Genomic DNA, 22,218 nt, shown 5'->3' with positions numbered 1-22,218 from the left:
GTGTGTGAGAAGAGCTCGGTACTGTCGGCGTGGTTCCGGCTGGATTCGTTTTGCAGGCTGTTTGGGAGCACTTAAACCGGGCGCAGAGCCTACTCTGAAGAATGTGCAGTTTTCAGGAGGGCGGAGACAAGCCTGCTTTCCATCCACAGCGAGGGACAGCGGCGTCCGTACGCAGCCGTACTGCGCGCTGCTGCTGTGGAGGCTGCATAATTAAGTTTACAACAGGAGACAGCGCGGATCTCTCTCGCTTATTCTGGGCCACAATGGGTGAATGTTTTTCGGTCTCACAGCACGGCAGGCATTTTCCCCCGATCTGCCGAACTAACCGGAGTCGTCCGTGGTAAAGTCAGTGGCACAAGGACTCGAACAAGTGACCCGCCTAACATAGTTCTAAGTGCGGCTGTTTTGGAGAGGCGCAACACTGGAACCGGGAGGAACCGCCTGGAGGTGGAGGGGGTGGCTGCACTGATCCTATACCAGTCCTGCACGCGATGTTAAAGAGCAACTACCGTTGCGGTTTCACCTCGGGGTGGCTACGAGAAGTGGACTGTCCGGTTTGTTTCCCCCATCTGCTCCCAGCTTGCGTGGAACAAAGTGTGCTGTCTGTCACATAAGCCGCGCAGTGAGGTAGATCCAGGAGGACTGGCAGCGTCGGTTTCCATTTGTCTCTCTCTCTCTCTTAAAAAAAGAGTTCAGCTTCTCCAGAAATCATGAGGACCACCGAAGAGACGGAGGGCTTTGACGGCGAGGCCTCCAACACTTCCATGATCTCCGGGGCCAGCAGTCCCTACCAGCCCACCACCGAGCCCGTCCATTCGCGGAACGTTTTTGGGGGGATAGTGTGCGACATGGAGTACCTGAAGTCATACTTGGGGATTTTAAAGGTGGTTGAAGTGGTAAGTCAAAGCATGGCGACATCTTTGCAGTAATACTCAGAGATGTACAGCCTTCCTTTAAGTGGCCAAGCTGTGACGCACCGTTGGTGCATAACTTCTACTGATCATCAACTAACATGCGGAGGAAAACTCAACTTCCAGGGGGCAAAACACGATAAAGTGCAGCTATAGTTAAATTCGCTGTATGCTAAGCATTAATACCTTACTTATTATTTATGTGTAATAATAACCCAGACGTTTCATTCTAAAGTTAGCCACACCGGTCCTGGCTTAACCTTCACTGCATCTCTACTAGAGGTCATTTCAACAGTATGCCAACCCCATGACTAGTGAATGTATAGAGGCGAGCTTGTTTTTGAATGGATAATGGCTCCTACATAATAGGGTGCTATTCCAGAGGGATTTATAGTGTTTAATAATGTCTGCCATTTGCGATTCGCTTGCACTCCTTGAACGTCTTGATAACTTTTAGTTACTTTGCAAGTAGTTCCATTTTTTCACTGTGTGGCTGTTTGCTGCTCCAGACCACTTAAACACGTGTGCAAATACGGCTGTACTCGGTGAGGCACCTGGGAAAACCTGTATGTGTTACCCATTCAGTTGCTGTTGAGGATAAAAAGTGTTATCACCATTTCTTTTTATGCTGTAGTCAGTGGAAAACACATTTCTGATGGAATTTTTGAATCAGTTCACCCAAACCAGATGTCTGAACTGGGATAAGAGGCAACAACAAAGCACAATGAAAGGGTCCCAAAGATCTGATAACTCACCAGAGGAGGAAACATCTATCAAACTGGGACCATTTCTCTTCTTCCTCTGCCAAGAAAAATTCACTACGGGGCTGCACTCATACACATGTTGGAGTGTATCCCCAACAACACGGAGGAGAACAATGCATGTGGGAGGCAGTTTCTCTGCAATACTTTAAAAACGTATGCAGAAAAAGTTTTAAGGTTGTTTTTTTTAGCTTGTGGGTGGCTGAGTGTCCCAGTGGTCTGAGAGAAGCTCACAGTCTGTTGCACACCTGTGATGTTTACCTGCATGTGGAAAGAAAGGCTAGGAATCCTTCTGTCATCAGCGTGGGAGAAGTTTGGAGCAGGCGGTGACTTAAAAGTATTAGATTTATAATCTTCACACATTTCATAGCAAACCGGAAATGTTTGAGTATTGCCTTAGACTTTGCTGGTTAATTAATTTCTTTTGGGTTTTTTTTACTTTTAGCCACAGAGCCACATCCTCCATCCTCCAGACATAAGACACCATAAAAATCACATTGTCCACCTGTGCAAACATCCAGGTGTTTGGTTTTGTGGTTTTAATGTAATTGCATATATATATATGTGTGTGTATATATATATATATATATATATATATATATGTATATATATATATATATATATATGTGTGTGTATATATATATATATATATATATATATATATATATGATTCTGCTCCTGCAAAGTGAAAAATGCTATGTATGTTTTTTGGGAGGTGTGCCTGTAGATTACCTGAATAGCAGTTTCTTTCTCATTTAACAATTTAAGCCAAACTCCTTATGTCTTAAGTTTTGTCTAAACACGAGCATCTGTGCAAAGACTTTGCCCTAAAAATAATTCTAGATTTGTTTACAAAAATATCTGTGATACTTCAAAGTCTCATTTTGCTCTATACCACAAAAAGTACTTAGTTGTGATACCCCAAAATAGGCCAAGTCATGAATAGCGCATAAATAACCCATTAAAAAAATCAGTTCAGGTATTTGAAGTAGAATCTGTATTACAGGCATTGTGGGTACAAGAGAACAAGCGTCATCTCATATCTATTAATAATCTTCAGTTTGTACTTTAGACTTCAGAAGCGTGGGAGTACTTTTGCAGTTTCAGATAGACACGTTTCTCCTCTGTGAACAAGGAGAGGACCAGTCAAAGTCATCCAAGTTTATATTCAGTACCTCAGAGGAGGACTTCAGAGAGGAGGCCTTTAAAGGCATCCTGCCAAGCATTAATGGCTTCATCGGCTTTCATTTTTACTGCTCTCTCCTCTAATTGTTTCACTCTGTGCCAGCCAAGGAGCAGTGATGATCTTTCAGAGCTGGAAAAACAAGCAAAACAATGTGGAGGAGATGCACTGCAAAAGGGCATCATGTAGCAAATGGCAGCAGTCTACTGTCAGCAGTACACTCGATGCTCCAGTTTATGGTTGGGACGTCTGTATCGACTAGGTATTCATTCATTATCTGCCATCTGTTTATTGGCAAGTAAGAATAGATTTGCTGACGGCAGCCTTTATCTGTTATGTCCAATCAACCTAAAGGGCTTTATAAGTGGAATCCTGTTTTATAAATTTGTTTGACTGAATTCTGTGTTAAACAGTTGAATAAATGGCTGAAAGACACTAAAGTAGTTGGGTTTAATCCTCTCAAACCTTCCTTTTTTCACACTTCCTTTTTTTCACAAATATGCATTTGCAAAGGCTTTAAGGGGGCCAGTCAACCTGTCATATCTTGGGTGAATTGATACATGTGATGCTGCTGCTGTTGGCCCTGCACTGAGCAGTACAAACTCTCAGTGGCATGTAACCTGATCGAGGTGCGCCCATCCTGACAGCAGGTTTGTCTTTGTCTCTTTGTGACCGGGTCAACAAAGTCCAGCTGATATTCACATCATGCACGTCGACATAGTGACAGAAATTTGATACCTTGTTGGGCCTTATAGTACACCTATCAATCACACTGTTTCCCAGCAGGGCTCATGCCTTCATGATAAATAACAGCTTTTCTGTTATGGAGTGCATCCTGCCCTTTTTTTAAAGTAATATTTTAACAAGTGGAGGTTAAATATTAAGGAGAGGTGTTCTTTCTCCAAATCTTGTGTAATGAAGTTACCATATGCTCCCAAATGTCAGCACACGCTTCCTTAACCGAGAGAGACGCCATGTGCTTTACTCTCGTGTGGTTGAAACACGACTTATTTGGATCTTGCAGGATGGCATAAAGACAACAGGAATGTTGTGCAGGCACGAGGAGAGACATGTATGTTGTTGCATATGTGCAGCAACACACTTTTCCTCTGGGGTGAAATTTAACCAGCATTCAGGGTAAATTTTCCATCTCATACCCGACTGTGAGCTCCTGCTAAAGCACATTCAATCTTTTGGGTCATTTTTAAGGTGTTTTTTTTTTTTTTTGCATGAAGTAGTACAGTGTGGAAGTCCTGCACATAGTGTTGCAAAGTTTCAACAATAAAGCCTCCCATTCTCCTCCTTTAATTATCTGTTCACAACAGATGGCGTATAAGAAGGGGATCGGCATCCAAGATGTCCTTAAGGCAACTAATAATGTGCTAAATCCCTGAGATAAGGACTTGTTTGCATGTAGGAGAAAGAAGGGAAAGAAAGCTGACACATTTGTTCCTGCACATACGATGCGTGATGAATAGACTGAACAAGAGAGAAGGTTGACGTATAATCAATACTTACAAAATTATCCAGTGTGGTGCTTGCAATTCTCCGCCTCCTCCCCTGTGACTGCCTGACACCTGCTACACAGGGGCATGGAGGAAGTAATATGCTTTCTTTGAGAGACATTACATCATCTCCCAGTGCAGTGCACTTCATTCCTGTTTGGGTGTGACCCTTTCAGCTGTATTTCAGTCAAAGACAGGCTGCTATCCAGCTACACACTCTAACGAGGCTTCGGCAACTGCACACAATTCAACTGTTGTCCTAACGATAGTCTGCCCAGTCGACTTATTTTCTCTTCCTTTCGGTTTCCTGTGAGGTAACGTCACAGACAGAGATTTAAACGATCAGACTGGAGTTTGACATAAACTGTGGAGGGTTTTCCCCTTATGCTTTACCAGTGCCAGTCATCCAACAGCTCTGCTCACTGAACAGGATAAACAGGGTTGAATAAATGATCGTTTTCTGAGATAAAATCTGCTAGACTTGCTCTTTGTTAGTTATGCAAGTGTAGAAACATACATGTTTGAGCATTTAGAAGTTTATTCTTTACTTCTTTGTAACATAACACCCACCCACCAGGCCTGCCCGTGACACTGAATTAGATAAGCAGTTAAGAGGATGGAGGGATGGATGGATGGATGGATGGAGGGATGGGTGGCCAGCAAGGTGTAGGAGTGTAGTGGTAGAGATAGTTCTTTTATTTCAGCTTCATCTCACTGATTAACCAACACTTATCTACATGCGAGAGTCCAAGAAACTGGCTGTGTCAGAAGGGAGGGTAGATTGTCCGCTAATCGCGTGTTCGGTAGTTTGACCCTCTGCTCCTCCAGCCCACATGGGGGAACATACTGAATCCGAATCGACCCCACATTGCACCCAGTGTGGGATAGTCGAGAATAAAATGCTGTCTAAATGAATGAAGTTCTTTGAATGCCCAGTATCCTGCATGCACATATTTACCATGGACCTTACTTAATTAGTCCCACAAGTTAGCTAAGCTCTAGCTTTGTGCTACAAGCTCCATGCATGTCAAGTTAGATGACGGTTCTAAAGTTTAAATGGTCTTTGCATTAGTAGGATACTGGAGTAGACTCCCTGTGACCCTGCGATGGATAAGCAGTTAAAATAAAATGGATGGCTGTTTAAATTAATGTGCCTGAACTGACTGGGTGTGCCAGCACAAGCATTTATGTGGGTAAATTTATTAAATGTTGTAGGATTTAATAAGCTATTCATGTGACCTGCACAACACTGTGAAGCTGCAATTGTGACTCAGAGATTACAGTACTTTGCAAAAGTCTTGAGCAATGCCTCCTTCTTTTATATTTTGCCAGCAAAATGGGAAATAGATGCAGTGATTTCTAGAAGCACGTGAAAACATACGTGGAAGTACAGGTATATAAGGAGAAAAAGAGTTGGTGCAATTCTAATGAGCTTGAAAGTCAATATTTGGTATGACCACCTTTATTGCATCCTGATATATTTTTACTGCATTAGAAGAGTGTGTTTGTTCACTGTCAAGCTGGAAAATTAGGCCATTCCCAATGAGACATTTTCAAGATGGTATTGCATGGTGAATGAAACTCTGATGGTGCTTTTCTGCGTTCATTCGTCCATCAGTTTTTAAAGATCTTTTTAAAGTTTTTAAAGATCTTTTAGATCTTTTTAAAGATCTAACTTCCAACCCCAAACCACGATAGAGCCTCCACTGTGTCTTACAGATGGCTGCAGACACTCACTGTTGTACCCCTTTTCTGACCTGTGCACTCGTCACTTTATAAGACCGGATGTTCAGGTCAGATCCTGTTTGATTTGGCTTTCCTCAGCCTTTCCCTCCTGCGTGCCTTCTTTAAGAATGGCTTTTTGACACCCATCCTTCCCCAGACTGGGACAGGGGCATCTCTCAGGTCGCGGGTCAGGTCTCTGTTGGATTTTTTCTGATGTGTTTCCTAAGGATGTAACGTTCAGATACTAATACTGATACTGATACACTCCACATCATACTGAGATACTGAGAGATACCAAATTGACAGGCTATCAAAAAAGTGGCTAAAATACAATTTAAAATAGGTTCTTTGCTAAGTGGTCTGTTATGTGTAGACATAGCACTGGTTCATCAGCTGGAGTAGGTAAACAAACAAACAACAACAACAAAATTCCTCCAAAAATGGAAATCCCAAGAGCCTGGCTCCTTGGAAGAAAAAGAAACAAGAGTTAGCTCAATACTACTGTACATGATGTAATTTTGATAAATGTTTTGTTTTAATGTAAAATGTAGTTAAAGGACAAATATCTGCTGTTAAAGTGATCATTTTTCTTTTGCAACAGAAGACACAGAGACAGTTGAGTAGCTAAAATAAGCCAGAGCCAAAGAAAAGGGGATGCTGTTTGTGCTTAAACTGCTTAGATTTGTTAGTAATGACAAGTAGTGAAATAAAAAAAATACCTGCCTCAAACTTGACCCAGTTTCTTCAGTAACTTTCTTTGAAAAGCAAAAAATGATCTTACCTTTCAAGCTTTTCTACTTGAGCGCAGCTCCGTGTTTAATGTTTTAACAACTTGGACAAAAAGCCATTCCTGCATGGAATATTACAATAATCCGAAATCATCTTAACAGAAACTGTTTAGCACGAAAGTTAATATTTATTTTTCCATGTTCAAATATGGGCTTTGTGATTCACAACCAACCCGCATACAGTAAATGAAGCACAGATCCTGCAAGCCATTGTGCTTCTTAGATCTTTTATGAATAGGTCTTGTTTGCTAAAACACAGATGCAAACAGTAGGCGACGGCTCTTATTATATCTCAATACATCAAAATTCATTTTTGCTTCAATGATGGAAAACCGTCCAGGCCAAGAGGCAGTAAAGCAGCACCAACTAATGATACTCAGCTATGCCGCTGCGCTTTGCTGCTGGGTTGATGCTTGCAAGCTGATGTTTTATCAGCTCAAAGGATATCTTCCAAGTAACACTGAAGAGTGGGAAGCTGTTTCTTGGCAAAGTTTTGTTTTTCTTTTGAGTGCATTTTGTTGAGTGTGGATGAGATGACTGTGTGTGAATTATTAGTCAAGCAGATTGTGTTCGATCTGTAAATTGCATATGTCTGATATGTGATTGCTGTTGTTTTGCATTAAATGACCTTGAGTGAAGTTTCACTAACATTGCGCAGACTTTTAGGGGTAACATTTGTAAATGAAAGAGAAAGGAAAACTGGAGTCTCTTATCACATCCTTCACATCTGCTCATGCAAAACTGGCCTTTGCAGTTTGCATAAAATTAGAAAACTGATTCTTAGCTACTTCAGGTCGGTGTTATGTTGCATTTTCATGGTTCTGCTATGCCTCTTGGTTTTGGACTGCTCCTAGGCAGTCGGCAATCTGTGTGTGGTTTTGTCGGGGTCTAGATGGCAGAAGAACACCTAAGTAGCAGAATTCTTCCCATACTGTGGTTTGTTGATGGCTGTTGGCTGGAAGCGGGCATCTTCACAAACTGCCAGGAGCAGAACTCATGGGATCACAGACTCTGGTCTATTCATAGGACAATCGCTTTATGAACTGGAAAGTTTGACATTTCAATCCCATAATCTTACAGAAATAACTTGCAGTATTCTTTATGCTTATATTCAATATACTGACTAAGCATGTATATATTTTAAGTTTTTATATACTTTGTATTTAATGTGCTAGCGTATCATTTGTTAACTGGCGTTGCTGGTAAGACTCACATGTGTCACTGTCAGATTCAGAAATGAAGGTCAGACATATTTTGTCAAAGGTCTGACGGATCCCACAGTTATTCAGAAAAGAGACTGAATAATGAACTCCATTCTAGGATAATGAATGCAGACTGCTCATGCTGACCTAGTTTTTAGTTTTTAGAGATGATTTACTAATCAGCCAGTGAATTATCTAACCTGTTGTTGGCATAATATACTCAATATATCCCTGCACTATTAGCACCACACTCATGCTTCCTGAACAGTGTGACTGTACCTGGCTGCAGGATTTTTATCAGAGTGGTAAATGTGATATAGTAGCACTCAAAGTGCTTGAGACTACATTTAAACATAAATTTGTGCAGTGCTTTATGATTTATGAGCACTTTATCTACCTGTCATCCATAGCCAAATTTAGAACCAGCAGTTGTCTTTGGCGTGCAGAAACGATGGATTATGAAGTGAAGTCTTAACATATAAATGCTGGTATTTTGGTAAAGAACTTGCAAATTACACATAGACCCCAGCTGTGCTTTGAATTAGAAGCTTTCTTGCAATAAGGTGACAATGCTAACCAAAGCACCTCCTTGCTGCACATAATAAGATAAAATGTGCAATCAGTGCACTAGTTATAAGTAAAGACGGCGTAGTCCTGTGCAGTACTGTAAAGGAGTTTGTCTATGGCCTGAATACTGAACTTCTAGCTGTGGGATCCAGTTTGAATCAATACAGTATTTGGATTCCCCAGTTAACAATGCAGAGGTCATCAGCATGACTGTGGCTGTGGTGAATGGATGTTGATAGACCCTGACCACCCTCTGCACCAGCTAAAGACCTCCTCTAACATCTGGTTCAGCTTTGCTGCCACAAGGACATATACAGAAAATCTTTACCATCTCACACCACAATACCTGCATTTCTCTGTTAGATGTCGCTTATTAAGCTCATTTGAACATTGCACTTTTTCAGTTTTCTGTTAAGTTTTTCCATTCTTTATCTTTCCAGGCTATTTGATTTTGTGATATTGTATTTATTTTATTGAGATAAGCTGTTCCCAACCTGTGGAATAAACAAAGTGTATCTTATTTGTATCTTATCTTAACTCTTGTCTCTCCTGTCTTCCCTCTCACTTCAGGTCCTTTCACTCATCGGCTTCATCTGCATAGAAACTATCATGATGTGTTCCCCCTGTGGAGGGGTCTACTTCTTTGAGTTTGTCAGCTGCAGTGCTCTTGTGGTGACAGGAGTCCTCCTCCTGATCTTCTGTCTCAACATCCACACCAAGGTGCCCCACGTAAACTGGAACCTCACGGTACGTCCACACTACAGAGTGTTAACATAACTCATGTATACTAATGTATTGCTGAACCTCTAAATAAAAGAACAGGATGACTAATGTTAATGCAGTTTATGATGATACTAGGATTGCCGTTGAGGAAAGATAATTCCTCAGGAGATACAGATGAATAGTACAGCATTTAGATAAATTCACTATGAAATTTCATCTTCATGCACGCATTACAGCCGGCATCTGCATCCGGTTTTAAAGTTCTAATCTCACACATGAAACCCCTTACTCTCCAGATATGGAAAGATGTTGTGTCTGTTCACTATCTACAATCGGTTGTCATGTCCTTGTGGCTGATAGCAGAGTCAAAACACTCCTCAGCATCAGAGGTCATCGTACTCCTGAAGGCTCCCCTGAGGCTTGTGCATTTTCAGGCCTTCCCAAATATAGAAGTAAATCCTAAAAAAAATCAATTTAAAATCAGGCAACATGACATTTTAGAAGAGCAGGGTTTAAATATGCCCTCTGAAACCTTACTGGTTTACACAGCAGTAATTTTGCATTATTCTCGTCATATTTAGCGACAGTCTGGCTTACAATTTAATGCTTAGCTGCACGTGTAAATCTATCGATATGCTCACCTTATGATAATGCAGTGGTCCAGGTAAAGGTTTACATGGCATTAAAAGCTTTGGTTTTTTACTCTTCTTGAGACCAGTGACCAGTACAGTTATTAATTCTATCTACATTAGCAGCAGTAAAGACTCCCTGTATGTTTTTTTTAAGCTCTATTTAAGGAGCTGTTATCATTTTAAGAGGCTATAATAGGCTTGTTAGCATTTAACTCAGTTTAGCTGTTAAGCAGCAGTAAAATACAGAGAGGCTGGCATGGCTTGATGTGTCTCTTGTTATTATGTTTACTTTCACTAGAACCTGACAGATATATGATTCACCGATACTGATATTTGTTTTTAAAAGTCTGATATAGCTGCTGATATTTCTTTCTTTCAGGCACAAAACACAAACATTTCTTAAAAGTTGTTAAGTGCAGTTATTTATGAGTCTTTACTACAATGATATGGCAGTGTGGGTTAAAAATGATCCTGTTTTATTATAACGACAAGTCGTGGATTACTGGTTTAGATGCTAGGATCAGATGGTTGTCGTGTTGTCGAGTTCCCTCTGGTGGACAAACTACAACAACAGTAACACTCACATATCGTTGGAGGGTATTTCTCCCATCTCTACTTTTTTAATTCGAAATGTTATTTAGAAATGCACATTCCAGTATATTGGTAAATATCAGCTGATTTACTCAGCCTGCTCAGCCAATAAATGATAATAAAAACTATACAGAGCAAATCATACTATTAAAACAAGATTCGTTTTAAAACAGGATTGTTGTGTAATCTTAGTAAGGACTCACAAATAGATACACATAGCAAATATTAGTGAAATCTGTTTCTGTTTTGTTTCCTAAGAGAAAAAAATATCAGCTGATAAATCACATTTTTTTGCTTGACTGAAAATAAACATGCATAATAATAAAAATACACAAACGCATGGTGGCTGTCTGCCATCAATATCAGTTTAAAAAACCTTACATCAGTCAGGCTCTACCAATAGCTAATATCAGCCAGGTTAGCTAATATTAGCCAGGTTAGCTAATATTAGCCAGGCAGTGATTTTCCTTTTTGCCTTTTTTAAATCTTCTTTTTGCCTTTTTTTTTTTGCCTTTCCCGTTTGGTTCTTTTGCCATCAGAATTGTTGTCTAAAGGCAAAGAAAGATGACCAACGGATTTACTTTTTTTTAATCTTCTTGATGATTGTTCTGTTTTAGCATTTATGCAAGGAGATTTAAGCTTATTATTTAAACAAAGCATTTAAACTTAGTTTCTTTCTAAAGTAAGAAATTGAAACAAGCTTTTCTTGAACTTTTATTTGTTGAATATTGTTCTGTATTTAGCACTAGAATAAAATCTAGCACAAAGTCATTACAGTTTCCATGTTACTACCAGGATGTGCACTGTCAGCTGTAAGCAAATGAGCTTGTGGGTATTCTCCAGGAGATACTGGCTGCCTCTCACTGTTTGCCTGACAAGCAGTTGGTGGTGAGTTCTGATCTGCAGCCAAGTGTCTTTTACAGACACGTGTAGAAGAAACTTCTTTGACCATACTTCCAGCTTACAGTACATACTGTAGTAAAGATGCGGATGCTAAGCCAGATGTTCAGATCTAACCACAGCTATCAGATTGCTCTACGGTATCCTTAATACATTATTCCACCTCAAACATGAAGAGAGGGTGTGCCTTTGGCATCTGCTTTTGGCAGAGTAACACCGAACGAAAGCGTTTTACAGTCCCTTAGAGGCCAGGGCTAATTTAAGAGTGCTGATTTAGGAACTTTTACCAGATACCTGTAACCATTACTGTCCATATAATCCAAAATCCTTCTGTTTGCTCTTTTCAAGACTGCCTGTTCTTTCTCGTCTTAAGCCCGCTGGCGTTTCTCCTGTCACTTCTGCCTGGTTATTATTTTTCCATTTAGGAGATTAATGGTTAAATAATGAAATGTTTAATTAGCATGTACACTGTGTGTTTGTGTGCTTAAGCCTGAGCTCAGGAGTTGGCATTGGGTTCACACAAAGAGGTTGAAGTTTGATGGCCTGTGGTTTGGCACACTGGTGTTGCTGGACTTTATGCTGTTATGCAAAAGAACAAAGGTGAATTTGTCAAATATGAAGGACTTTTTTGGTTAGCAAAATGTTGCAAACAAAGGTTTACCGAACGTGTTACTTTGCAGATTTAACAGTGTTTGCTCTCACTCCAAACTGCTTAGCTGACGAGCCCACGTTCCTTGGATGCACTCCACGGTGTGGGCTCAGCCACACGCTGTTTATGTCTATCGTAGTCAAAGCTGCTCCGGTCACATTGGTCCCCTGGGAATTTTACCACGAGTGAGCATTTCACAGTGTTAACCAACTGTTAAACCTTCTGCTGACTTTTCTGTTTCCCAACTACAAACTCTCAGTAGAAGGGTTCTTAATCTAACAATTACGTGCTATACGATCCCATCTCCTCCACTTCCCCCTCTGTGATGACTTTGGCAGCACAGAGGGGGAAACACAGGCCTTGACCCCATTCCCCTTCTTCCAAATGGAAATGAATGCAGTCCTAGGACTCTTTTGTAAAGCTACTCTGTAACTTTAGGTGATTAAATTAAACTCGAGGATTTAGTTTTTGAAGGCAGATAATTCGGTCCATTGTTTTCCTCATTCACAGCCAAATAGCTGTGGGTCATGCTAGGGGGATTCTGGGACAGAAATGAGGCAAAACTAAAGACACAAAGGGAGAGACAGATAATAGTGTTGTTATTCTCTCGTTGGAGGGAAAGCGGCCGTTCGATTGCCCTGCCAGTACGCCCAGTATTTTCTGGTTGTTTTGTTCTGAGAACAGAGAGTATCTCATCACAGTTAATGCATGAATGAAGTAAGTAGTACAGGGTGGAAGCCCACAACTGGATGCTGAGTTGTTCCACTACAGTAAGCTGTTACACAGCATTTCCAAACATCACTGTAGAGACAGCAGCCACTTGGAATCCCACTTTATTCTTTACCTTTCCTGGTAAAATGTTTGCATTCAGGCAATTACCATTATTGCTGGTCAGATAGAGCGCAACTTTCGAGATGGAGACTTTAAATTTTTCATAGGCTGTGAAATTCTATGCTAGTTGTTTACATGGGCATTTTTCTATTGGACCTATATGGGAAAATTCAGGAAAGAATATAATCACATGTGTGATTTGTGACTTTTGGGCGAAGGTAAAGCAGAGAGGCTGAGAAACAACTGAACTGACTGTGGGATTGAACGTGCAAAATCGTTTGTGCACATGAAAGAGCACAATGGAGCAGGAATATCTGGTTGGCTGTGTCTCGTTTAACCAGTTTGACAAGCTGGATGGGAGTGCATGAGTAATGTGAGCAGTGTTTGCGGTACGCTGAGTGTGCACCTTTGAAGTGGGTTTAAGATTACGGTCGAAGGTTAAGATCATAACTGTGGTGTTCATTGACTTTCCCAGTTAACATGTAGAGATATGGTTCTGTATTTATGTTACTGATTAAACCACGAGATCAGTGGCACATTATCTCACCTTTTATGCCCTGCTGAGGTATGTGCATGCACATGTGTGTAAGTCTGCGACCAGCTAGCCTTTTTGACTTTGCTATTGTATGATCCATGCGTGTCATATGAGAGACCATGTCTGCAATGATTATAATCACGCCTCTGATCACGAGGGCCATGCCCCAGCCACGCTGAGCCCTTCAATATTAACCCCCTCCCCACAGTTTGGCGTGCCAAGAACAGGTACTTGAAAAGCAACTGTCTCTTTCACATTACTTCCTATGTGTAAAAACGTGGGGGATGGAGTTAGTTAAATGTGTGGACTGAGTGTTTGTTTGAATTGAATGAATGAGGTGCTAGGTGGCTTTTAAAAAAAAAATGTGCTGTTGGCTTCTTTGCTCTCCTGCGGTTTTTGGATATGGAGCACCAGGATGCAGTCTGGCTGGTTAGAGTGTAAACGTAGAGTGCAAACAAGCTCTGTTTGTTCAGTATACAACATCAGCCACAATGTGCTCAGTCCTTAGACTAATAGGAGGCTACATTGTGCCAATTTTCTTTAATTAGTCTTGTGGGGTTTAACTAATGCACATCACTGGCAGCAGCTTTCAGACAGCTCAGTTTTATCTTGAGCTCACATTACATTAGTTTGTTATTTCAGTGGTTTGCTTTGGGGTAACAAACATGTTTTGCTGTGATTTTAAATGTATTTTTGTTGTTTAAAAAGTTATTTAAATGTAAAAGCAAGAGGCAGCTGTAGGATATTTGTTGCCGTGAGTGCTTTAAGTGGATTAAATTGAAGTTTTATGTTAAAACACCAGGAGTGGATATTTTTTATTTGTTATTATAACCCAAGGTTGGTCTAAGAGGAAGGATGTCAAGAGGGAAGTTCAGGAATTCTGCCTTCTTATTACCAAGTCTAGAAATAGCCAAAATAACAAGTATCCTAATGATGTTGTGTAGAAATAAATAGCAGGTACAATTATGGTGAAAGAAAAAACACACTCTTTTAATTCTAAGGTTTTATCTTTCAAGATTACACTGAGTCATTATTTATTAAACAAAAAAACTGAGCCAAAATGCAGAAGCAGCATGTAAACAAACTAAAACAAAACAAAAAAAAACTAGGCACACCCTTTCCATGGGGATTAAGAGGGTCTATAAAAGCAGTGGTTTTGGCAGTTTGCTGGCCTGGAGCGTTCAGGGGGAAAGAGATCAGCAATGATCTCAGAGAAGCTGCCCAGCAATCTGGAAAGGCCAAATAATCCAACAAATTTAAAGTCCATCATTCACAATGAAAAAGATTATTCACAAGTGGTAACAGGCAAGACAGCCGATGGTCTTCTCAGGAGTGGACATCCAGGCAAATTCATCCCAAAGTCAGACTGTGCCATTCTCAGAGAAATTGCAAAAAAAAAAGTCAAGACTGAAATGCTGTGGCTGGACCATAAGAGAGCCGTCGCATAAACAAATGCCCACAAACTTCAATGAACTGAAGCAAAGGAGAGCAGGCCAGAATTCTTCCACAACGATGTGAGAGACTGATGAAGTCATGCAGAAAATGATTACTTCGAGTTATTGCTGCTAAAAGTGGTTCTACAAGCTACTGAATCATGGCGACTTGCTTGCACCGCTTTCCTGTTTTGGCTTGGTTTCTGCTAAATAAATAATGACATGATGATGTCGTGTGTCATGTGCTGTCATTCAGCTCAGGTTGTATTCAAGACATGGAAAGAAAGAAATATGTCCTGATATGTAAAACCTTAGAACTGATAGGGGGTGTACTTTCTTTTTACCATGACCGTACAATTCTTCCCAACAGGAGGTTAAAAAACAGACAAAAAGACAAGGAGCACCAAAGAATAACTCCAAATGAATCATTAACTACTCTTGGAAAAACAAAGGAGTTTTGGGTAAATGGTTTTCTGTCACGAACTTTGAATTCTTGTTATTATTTAAAGTTCTGTTGGTTCGCAGGTTGTTCATTGTTGTTTATTCTTGTTTTCCATGTTTCTAAATATCTTGAGTCCTAATTCTTTTCTTTTAGTTTCTGGTTCTATTCTGTTTTAGGTTTATTTTGTATAGTCTATTCTTTTATTAGTCTTGCCCTTGTGCCTCTGTGTCAAATTTGTAGAACTGAGCCTGTTATCTGTCACTAAGGGGAAAATAGATGGGGAACAAATCAGGATGATGAGACAAGGGAAGTAGAACTCAATGTAAAAGCACAGGTTACAAAAGACTACCAAAGAAAAACGGGAAGTAATTACACAGAGATGACCGACTTGACATAAAGGGCCACAAGGGAAGGATTAACAGAACAAAAAGCTAATACAGAATATGTCTGTGAAGGTTCTCAGTCATCCAGGTCTAAGGAGCTTGAAACTCGGGCGAGTTCCCCAAGCATGACATCCCAGTGTACTTTAGGCCCAGCCACACACTCAGACAAAACCTGGTTCATCTCAAAGATAAAACTCCTAAACACAAACTTCACAACTTAGTGTATGATGTACAGTGTAGCGAGAAATGCTCAGACTTCTACATTGGAGAGACCAAACAGCCACTTCATAAACGCACGGCAAAACATAGAAGAGCCACCTTGACGGGACAATACAATGCTAATGTTCACATTTTGGACAGAGAAGACAGATGGTTTGAAAGAAGAGTGAAAGAAGCCATTTATGTCCACTGTGAACGACCATCTTTGAACAGAGGTGGTGGTTTACGACACCAACTGTCTGTCCTCTATAATCCAGTTTTGAGATCCCTTCCCAGATGCCTTAACGCCCACTCACATCCTGGGCCATCTGACCTCAAGAAATCACATGATAGGGTGGAGCTAGGTTTCACAATGGGTTCACCCAAAACCCTGGTTGATTGTGACTAGGGCTGGGCGATATGGCCTAAAATTCATATCGCGATATAATTTGAAGCATGTGCAGTAACGATATATATCACGATATATTCTTTTCTTCTGTATAACGTATTTTCCACACTAAAAATCCTTTAATTTTCTCAAAAATCGAGAGTGTGCCTTATGTATGAATTCTGGTTGTGCTTACTGACCTCGAACCGATTTGGGCGTGCAGAAATCTGTTAAAAAATGTTTTAGTACAACTTTGGTAAGCTGCACTGCTTGATGGATTGGCAGAGCATTACGGCTGCCGTGGTGAAGAGCTTCACGGAGTAATCTGGGTCCAAAACTCCGTCCACTTCAGGTCCCAAAGTCAAACGAACACTAAGAGTTAAAAACGTTCTAAATTCTTTCATCTGTAATTAAATCATCGGCATTGCTGCTTTATCGGGTGTAACAATTAAGTTTAACATCCATGAAAACAGAATTTATTAAATTTAACGGAGTTGGAAGTTAACAGGAAGTTAGCTCGCTAGTTTACACCTAAACATTTCATACCATGTTCTGATTGAGAGATTTTTGAAACTAATTAAAACGTACAGCTATGCTACCCACTTCCAACATAAATGAAGACAGAAAACTAAACAGCAGTGGCATTTGCAGGGTTACTGAAGTTGGATTACCTGCTATATAATGTTGTGCTACATGATTGCTAGCGACACAGCTATGTTAGCATAACATTAGCACAGTGAAGCTGGAGGGTGAACGCCAACTTTTTTTCCACTCGATAAAAGTTAACGTGAGGGATTCTGGTGGTTAGGGACAAATGCAATCGCATAGCAGGATGCTATACACGGGCCAAACTTCAGTCAGGAGAACAAAGATTATTCATCCACAATACGAGGTTAGTTATTAATATACTGCAACAACATGGGAATAGAGCAGCTGTGAGAGAATTCAGCATTAATGAATCAATGTTACGGAAGTGGAGGAAGCGCAGTTTTTGGCTTTCCCCATATTTCAAAAGTGCTTCATCTCTTTGCTAAGACTGTCGCCTGCCATAATTTGCAGATGATAATGGTTTTAGCCGCTGCGACCAAAACAGGCGCAACTTGATGACATCATCAACATGCGCTATCGCGATAGAGCGATATAGTCAAGATCTCTATCGTTGGCCAAATTTATATCGTTTATATCGTATTTCGTTTATATCGCCCACCCCTAATTGTGACCCACACCCTTTTTCACACCTTGGCTCATGTGATTAGGTAGAGGATCAATAGGGGGTCCATTGTCCCTCTTGGGGACTTAAAATCTGGGACTCTCCACCAGTTGCTCTTAGAACTGAAGAAGCTTCTCGGATGAGAGGTGAAACGTCTTCAAGGAAACTTAAAGAAGTCTAGACGCTTTTCTTTCCAAGCTCCTTAGACTAATGCAGAATACTCATGAAAATACTTATAAACTGAAACAAGGAACTAGTACTCAAAAATAAACAGTAATGAAAAACCTGAGAACCAACAGAACGCTAAAAAACAACAAGAATTCAAAGTTCGTAACAGAGAAAACCAAAGAGGACCCGTGGAGCCAAAGACCACACGTGAATGCATTCAAATAAATTCAAACAATGGGGAACAAGACCAACACAGAGAGACTGAGGAGGAGCTTCTTCCCGCAGGCGATACGGTCTCTCAATCACACCACCACACAGTACTGACCCACACATATAGTTCTTACACACACACTGGTCATTCTGGATATTGTTTTCACTTTATCACTTAAATCACTTTAAGCATATTTGCACTGCACAAGACACTAAATAATGTGGATTGCACAACACTGGACATTATATTCTTCATTTCCAGTTAATACTTGTACAGCTGCTGTTATTGTGTATATATATATATATATATATATATATATATATATATATATTTATATTTCTTCATACATTCTTATATATTTCTATACTGTGTATTGTGTATTTTGTTGTACAGTTATTTTATTTTCAACTTTAATTTATATATTTTATCTTATTCTTTCCCAGTTAAATTTACCCTTCATTCTAATTTGTGTTGTACAGTTATCTCATTTTTAACTTAATTTTTATATTTTATTTTATTTTATTCCTTCCTAGTTAAATTTACCCTTTTTAATTTTCATATTTATTTCCTATCTTATTCATAGCCTTTTCTTTTTTCTTTAGGTCACGAGCAGTTGTCTAAGCATTTCACTGCATATCGTACTGTGTATGACTGTGTATGTGACAAATAAATTTGAATTTGAACATACCATGTTAAAATGTATGAATAACTTCATATGTTATTTTGGTATTGCCCAAAACTGCCAGGTACTGAAAACATCCTGTGTTCAATACTCAAAGACATTTCATTGTTGTTGATTTAAATCACAGGTGATCCCAGTCTTATATAACATCACTAATTCAGAGCTGTGATCTTTGTTTTTGTCTTCCTGTAGGACCTTGTTAACACAGGTGCCAGCACCCTGTTTTTCTTCTTGTCATCTCTCGTGCTTGCTTGCATCAATCACAACACTGGAGCTGAAATAGCAGCAGTGGTGAGTACTGACTCTTTGAACTTTATCCAGTGGCATCCTGCCTCAATCTATAACAAAGGAAGCATAAACGTGTGTAGATATGGAGGCTATTTTTGTGCCTTACTTTACTGCAGCATCACTGACTGATGATGTCCATAGATTTTGTTTCTTACTGACCAGGCTGCTAAATAAGCCTGCTAAATTTCCTACCATTGCACAGTTCTGTATATGTGTTTAATTACACTAATTTATGCACTTGTAGAAGTTTTGATATATCAGACAACCTCATCAGCTTATTGAGCTGTAATCACGTAGCTTTGACATTTGCTGACACATAAATGGTTCTGCTTCCCGTTTCCACCTGTGTGCAGATTTTTGGCTTCCTGGTGACTGTCGTGTACGGAATAAACACCTTCTTGGCAGTGCGGAAGTGGCGCCGTGGCGCTGGGTGTCAGGGGGTGGCTCAGGCCAGCGATTACATTCGGGCACGCACGGCATCGCGTGGCGAGGTGGAGCCACGACCTGAGCTTGCATGAGTGCTGGCAGACAATCAGGAAGACTAAGAGAAAGCCACTCTACCAGCAGCTGACTCTAATGGAAACAGCTCTGCCTTCAGAACAGTATTTCCACTCCAGTGAGACAGCCACCTTCAGCTCACCGCACGCTTTTGACTTCTCATCACAACACTTCAGCTGTGAATGAGGCTCCGTGGCTTTGTTCAGCAGCCGTCCTGGCAACTCCTGCTGACACATAAACACTTAAGTTGAAAACCCGGGTCACATTTGACGGTGTGCTTTGTAAAACCCTTCATCTACATGTTTTTCTAAAGCACTTTGAAGGACAACTTCCCCTGAAAGGCTACAAAGAGAAAGCCTGACTTCTCCCCAGCTGTGCACCTACTCTGGCTCCGGTATATGTGTTGACTTTTGAGCACGCTTTGTCTTTCACTGTGAATGAAGTCCAGTAAAACAAGGTCAGCTTTTGTACAGTCTGCTTATGTCATGCCGCTGAAGTTTGTGGTAATAAATGTGATCATGAAATGAGGAAACCAGTGGACCAGCAACAAACCCTAACCTGCAGTCCAACCATGACTTCATTGTTCTTTCTCACAGCTTTTACCTTCTACCTTTGAGCATTTTTTTAATTATACATGCTCTCATGAAAGTCTCCTTGCCCTTGTCTTGGCTAATCTTACAAATCTTACTTTTACACATGACTTTTAGCCACTATTGCCATACTGCATTTGCTGTCAGCATTTATGGAGTAAGTGCAGATTACATGCACTACATTAGTCCACAACACTTAAAATGGGGAAAAAATAACTTCTTTGTAACACAAATGCATCCAGTTGGTTTGACACAATAACAGGGACATAATTTTTAGCAGAGCTTAAAAAGTTTTACTTATAGATGTGTGTTAGGCCTACACTGTGAGCCTGGAGGAGGTTATATCAAGCAATGATAAGGTAATCCGTATCTTAATTTTGCACACGTCCAACACTTCAGGTAACACAAATCTTAAAAGTACATCAGTGAGATTAATTTAAAGCAAACATCAGTAGATGGCGTGGTTGAGACCAATGTCATTAGCCTATACACTGCTTCTCAGGTACTGAACCTCCTATATTACAAAAAAAAATCACAGGGTGCCTCGACCTAAACACTGTGTTTCCTAATGCCTTTCTAAATATTAGACTTGATGAGTCTGTGGGGTGGAAACATGGTACATTTAGCAAATCTGTGGTTGATTGAAATGTTTGTATATGTATCTACAATGATATTATCCCACATTTCATGTATTATGATATCCCCATCCTTCATTAACCTTATAGCAGCCTCTGCAAAGCCCATCCATCCAATACTGATTTCACTTTAATATTTTTCAGTTGGTCAGTGCACCTGAAGTACACAGGAAGTTAAACCTTTGTCTACTTATTTAGCATCTGATCTTCTTTTAATGTACACTACAGTTAAGACCTGAACCTTCTTCGGGCAAGTTGACAATGGCCCCCTCTTCTGGTCTTTATATGAAATGTATCTTTTTGTTGCGTCAGTGGATCGGGTGTATAGTCAGATGATTTTACATTAGTGTGCTTATAAGTGAAGGACCAGAAATGTATTTGACTGTGGATTTCTTTTTTTTAAATTAAGACTAATAAATGCCCTGAAGATGCTTGATTAACCAGGCATTTCTTAGATTTTAAATAACTTATGTTTTAATGCTGTTTCTCTTGGTTTGGTGACTGACATAGACGTATGAGAAGACAATCTTGTTTGTATTTATGTGTGTGTAACTTACTTTGATGGATTTGTTTTTGAGTAATACTATTACCATGTTCACTTAAGAATTTGTACAGCAACAAAATCACGCTATTGCATTACGCTATTTGGTCATATAAACCGACCATATTTGTCAAACGCTTATCAAGCTGCAGCTCTCTCTGTGTACGACTGTGCTGCAATATGTTACGAAATTTGTATTTATGAGAAAGAAAAGGCTTTCTGCTGGTTTGCAGGTCGTGACATAAACGGCAAACAATAATCCGATCACGAAGAAGTGTGGAGACTTCACACTGGTTTATATTGACATTATTGAAATGAAGACAGGTTTTTATTCAAACTTTTTTTTGCAAAAAAAAAAAATCCAAAACCAAACAAAAAATAAACAAGCAGGCAACATACATCTACACTGGTTTTACAAAGGTACCCGTTTATGAAATGGTACTGTGTGGGGATGTTGTTTGAATGTTTCAAATAAACTGAAGGTTCTCCTACTTATTGGAAAGAATAAATCATTTAAAACCATTCGGGAATGTTTGAAATGTACACTTTCACAATGTCTGTACCCGTGTTACCTTTTTAAGCATGTTTAAAGTTAAGGTTTAGGACAAAGGTGTCAAACATAAGGTCTGGTGGCTGGAATTTGCCCAGCAAAGACCCCAATCAGGCCCACTGGATGACTTTGGAAAATGTGAAGAAGAACACAGTTTACATTTTTTCCTACCCATGGCCAGTCACATTACACCAAAGTAATTAAATTACAGATTTCTGTAATTTTACACATTATTTCTTACAATCTAAGCTTGAAGAGTCGTGCTGAACGACTTCTTTTATTTACTACAACAGCATTTCTTTACCATGTAGAAAAACTGAGACATAATTTTTAAATTGCTTATGTTTGTGTTGATATTTCAATGAGTGAATCCACAGTTACACTTTTTACACAGAGAAACTGGAATTTCACCGATCCAACCCACATAAGATCAAAGTGAACTCTATGTGGCCCGCAATATAAAATGAGTTTGACATTCTTGCTTTTCACAGGGCATAA

General features: G+C 39.9%; 2 protein-coding genes across 2 annotated transcripts; both read left to right on the top strand.

The window, feature by feature from the left end:
• The first annotated feature begins 155 nt into the window (after positions 1-155).
• cmtm4 (CKLF-like MARVEL transmembrane domain containing 4) lies at positions 156-21,686 on the top strand. Its single transcript, XM_006780303.3, has 4 exons — positions 156-896; positions 9,213-9,389; positions 18,811-18,909; positions 19,260-21,686. Exons 1-4 carry the CDS (start codon positions 711-713, stop codon positions 19,422-19,424), a joined length of 627 nt encoding a protein of 208 aa, XP_006780366.1. The 5' UTR covers positions 156-710; the 3' UTR covers positions 19,425-21,686.
• Positions 14,706-17,679, top strand: LOC148106405 (uncharacterized). The gene is made up of 3 exons (XM_087840882.1): positions 14,706-14,801; positions 15,886-16,357; positions 17,560-17,679. The coding sequence occupies exons 1-3, from the start codon at positions 14,706-14,708 to the stop codon at positions 17,601-17,603; spliced, it is 612 nt and encodes a 203-aa protein (XP_087697008.1). The 3' UTR covers positions 17,604-17,679.
• Positions 21,687-22,218: the final 532 nt, after the last annotated feature.

This window comes from Neolamprologus brichardi, chromosome 1 (genome assembly GCF_056152115.1).
Source record: "Neolamprologus brichardi isolate AB-2024 chromosome 1, ASM5615211v1, whole genome shotgun sequence".
NCBI classification, from domain to species: Eukaryota; Metazoa; Chordata; class Actinopteri; order Cichliformes; family Cichlidae; genus Neolamprologus; species Neolamprologus brichardi.
The sequence above is the reverse complement of the archived record's forward strand: the minus strand, read 5'-3'. Positions and strand labels throughout refer to the sequence as shown.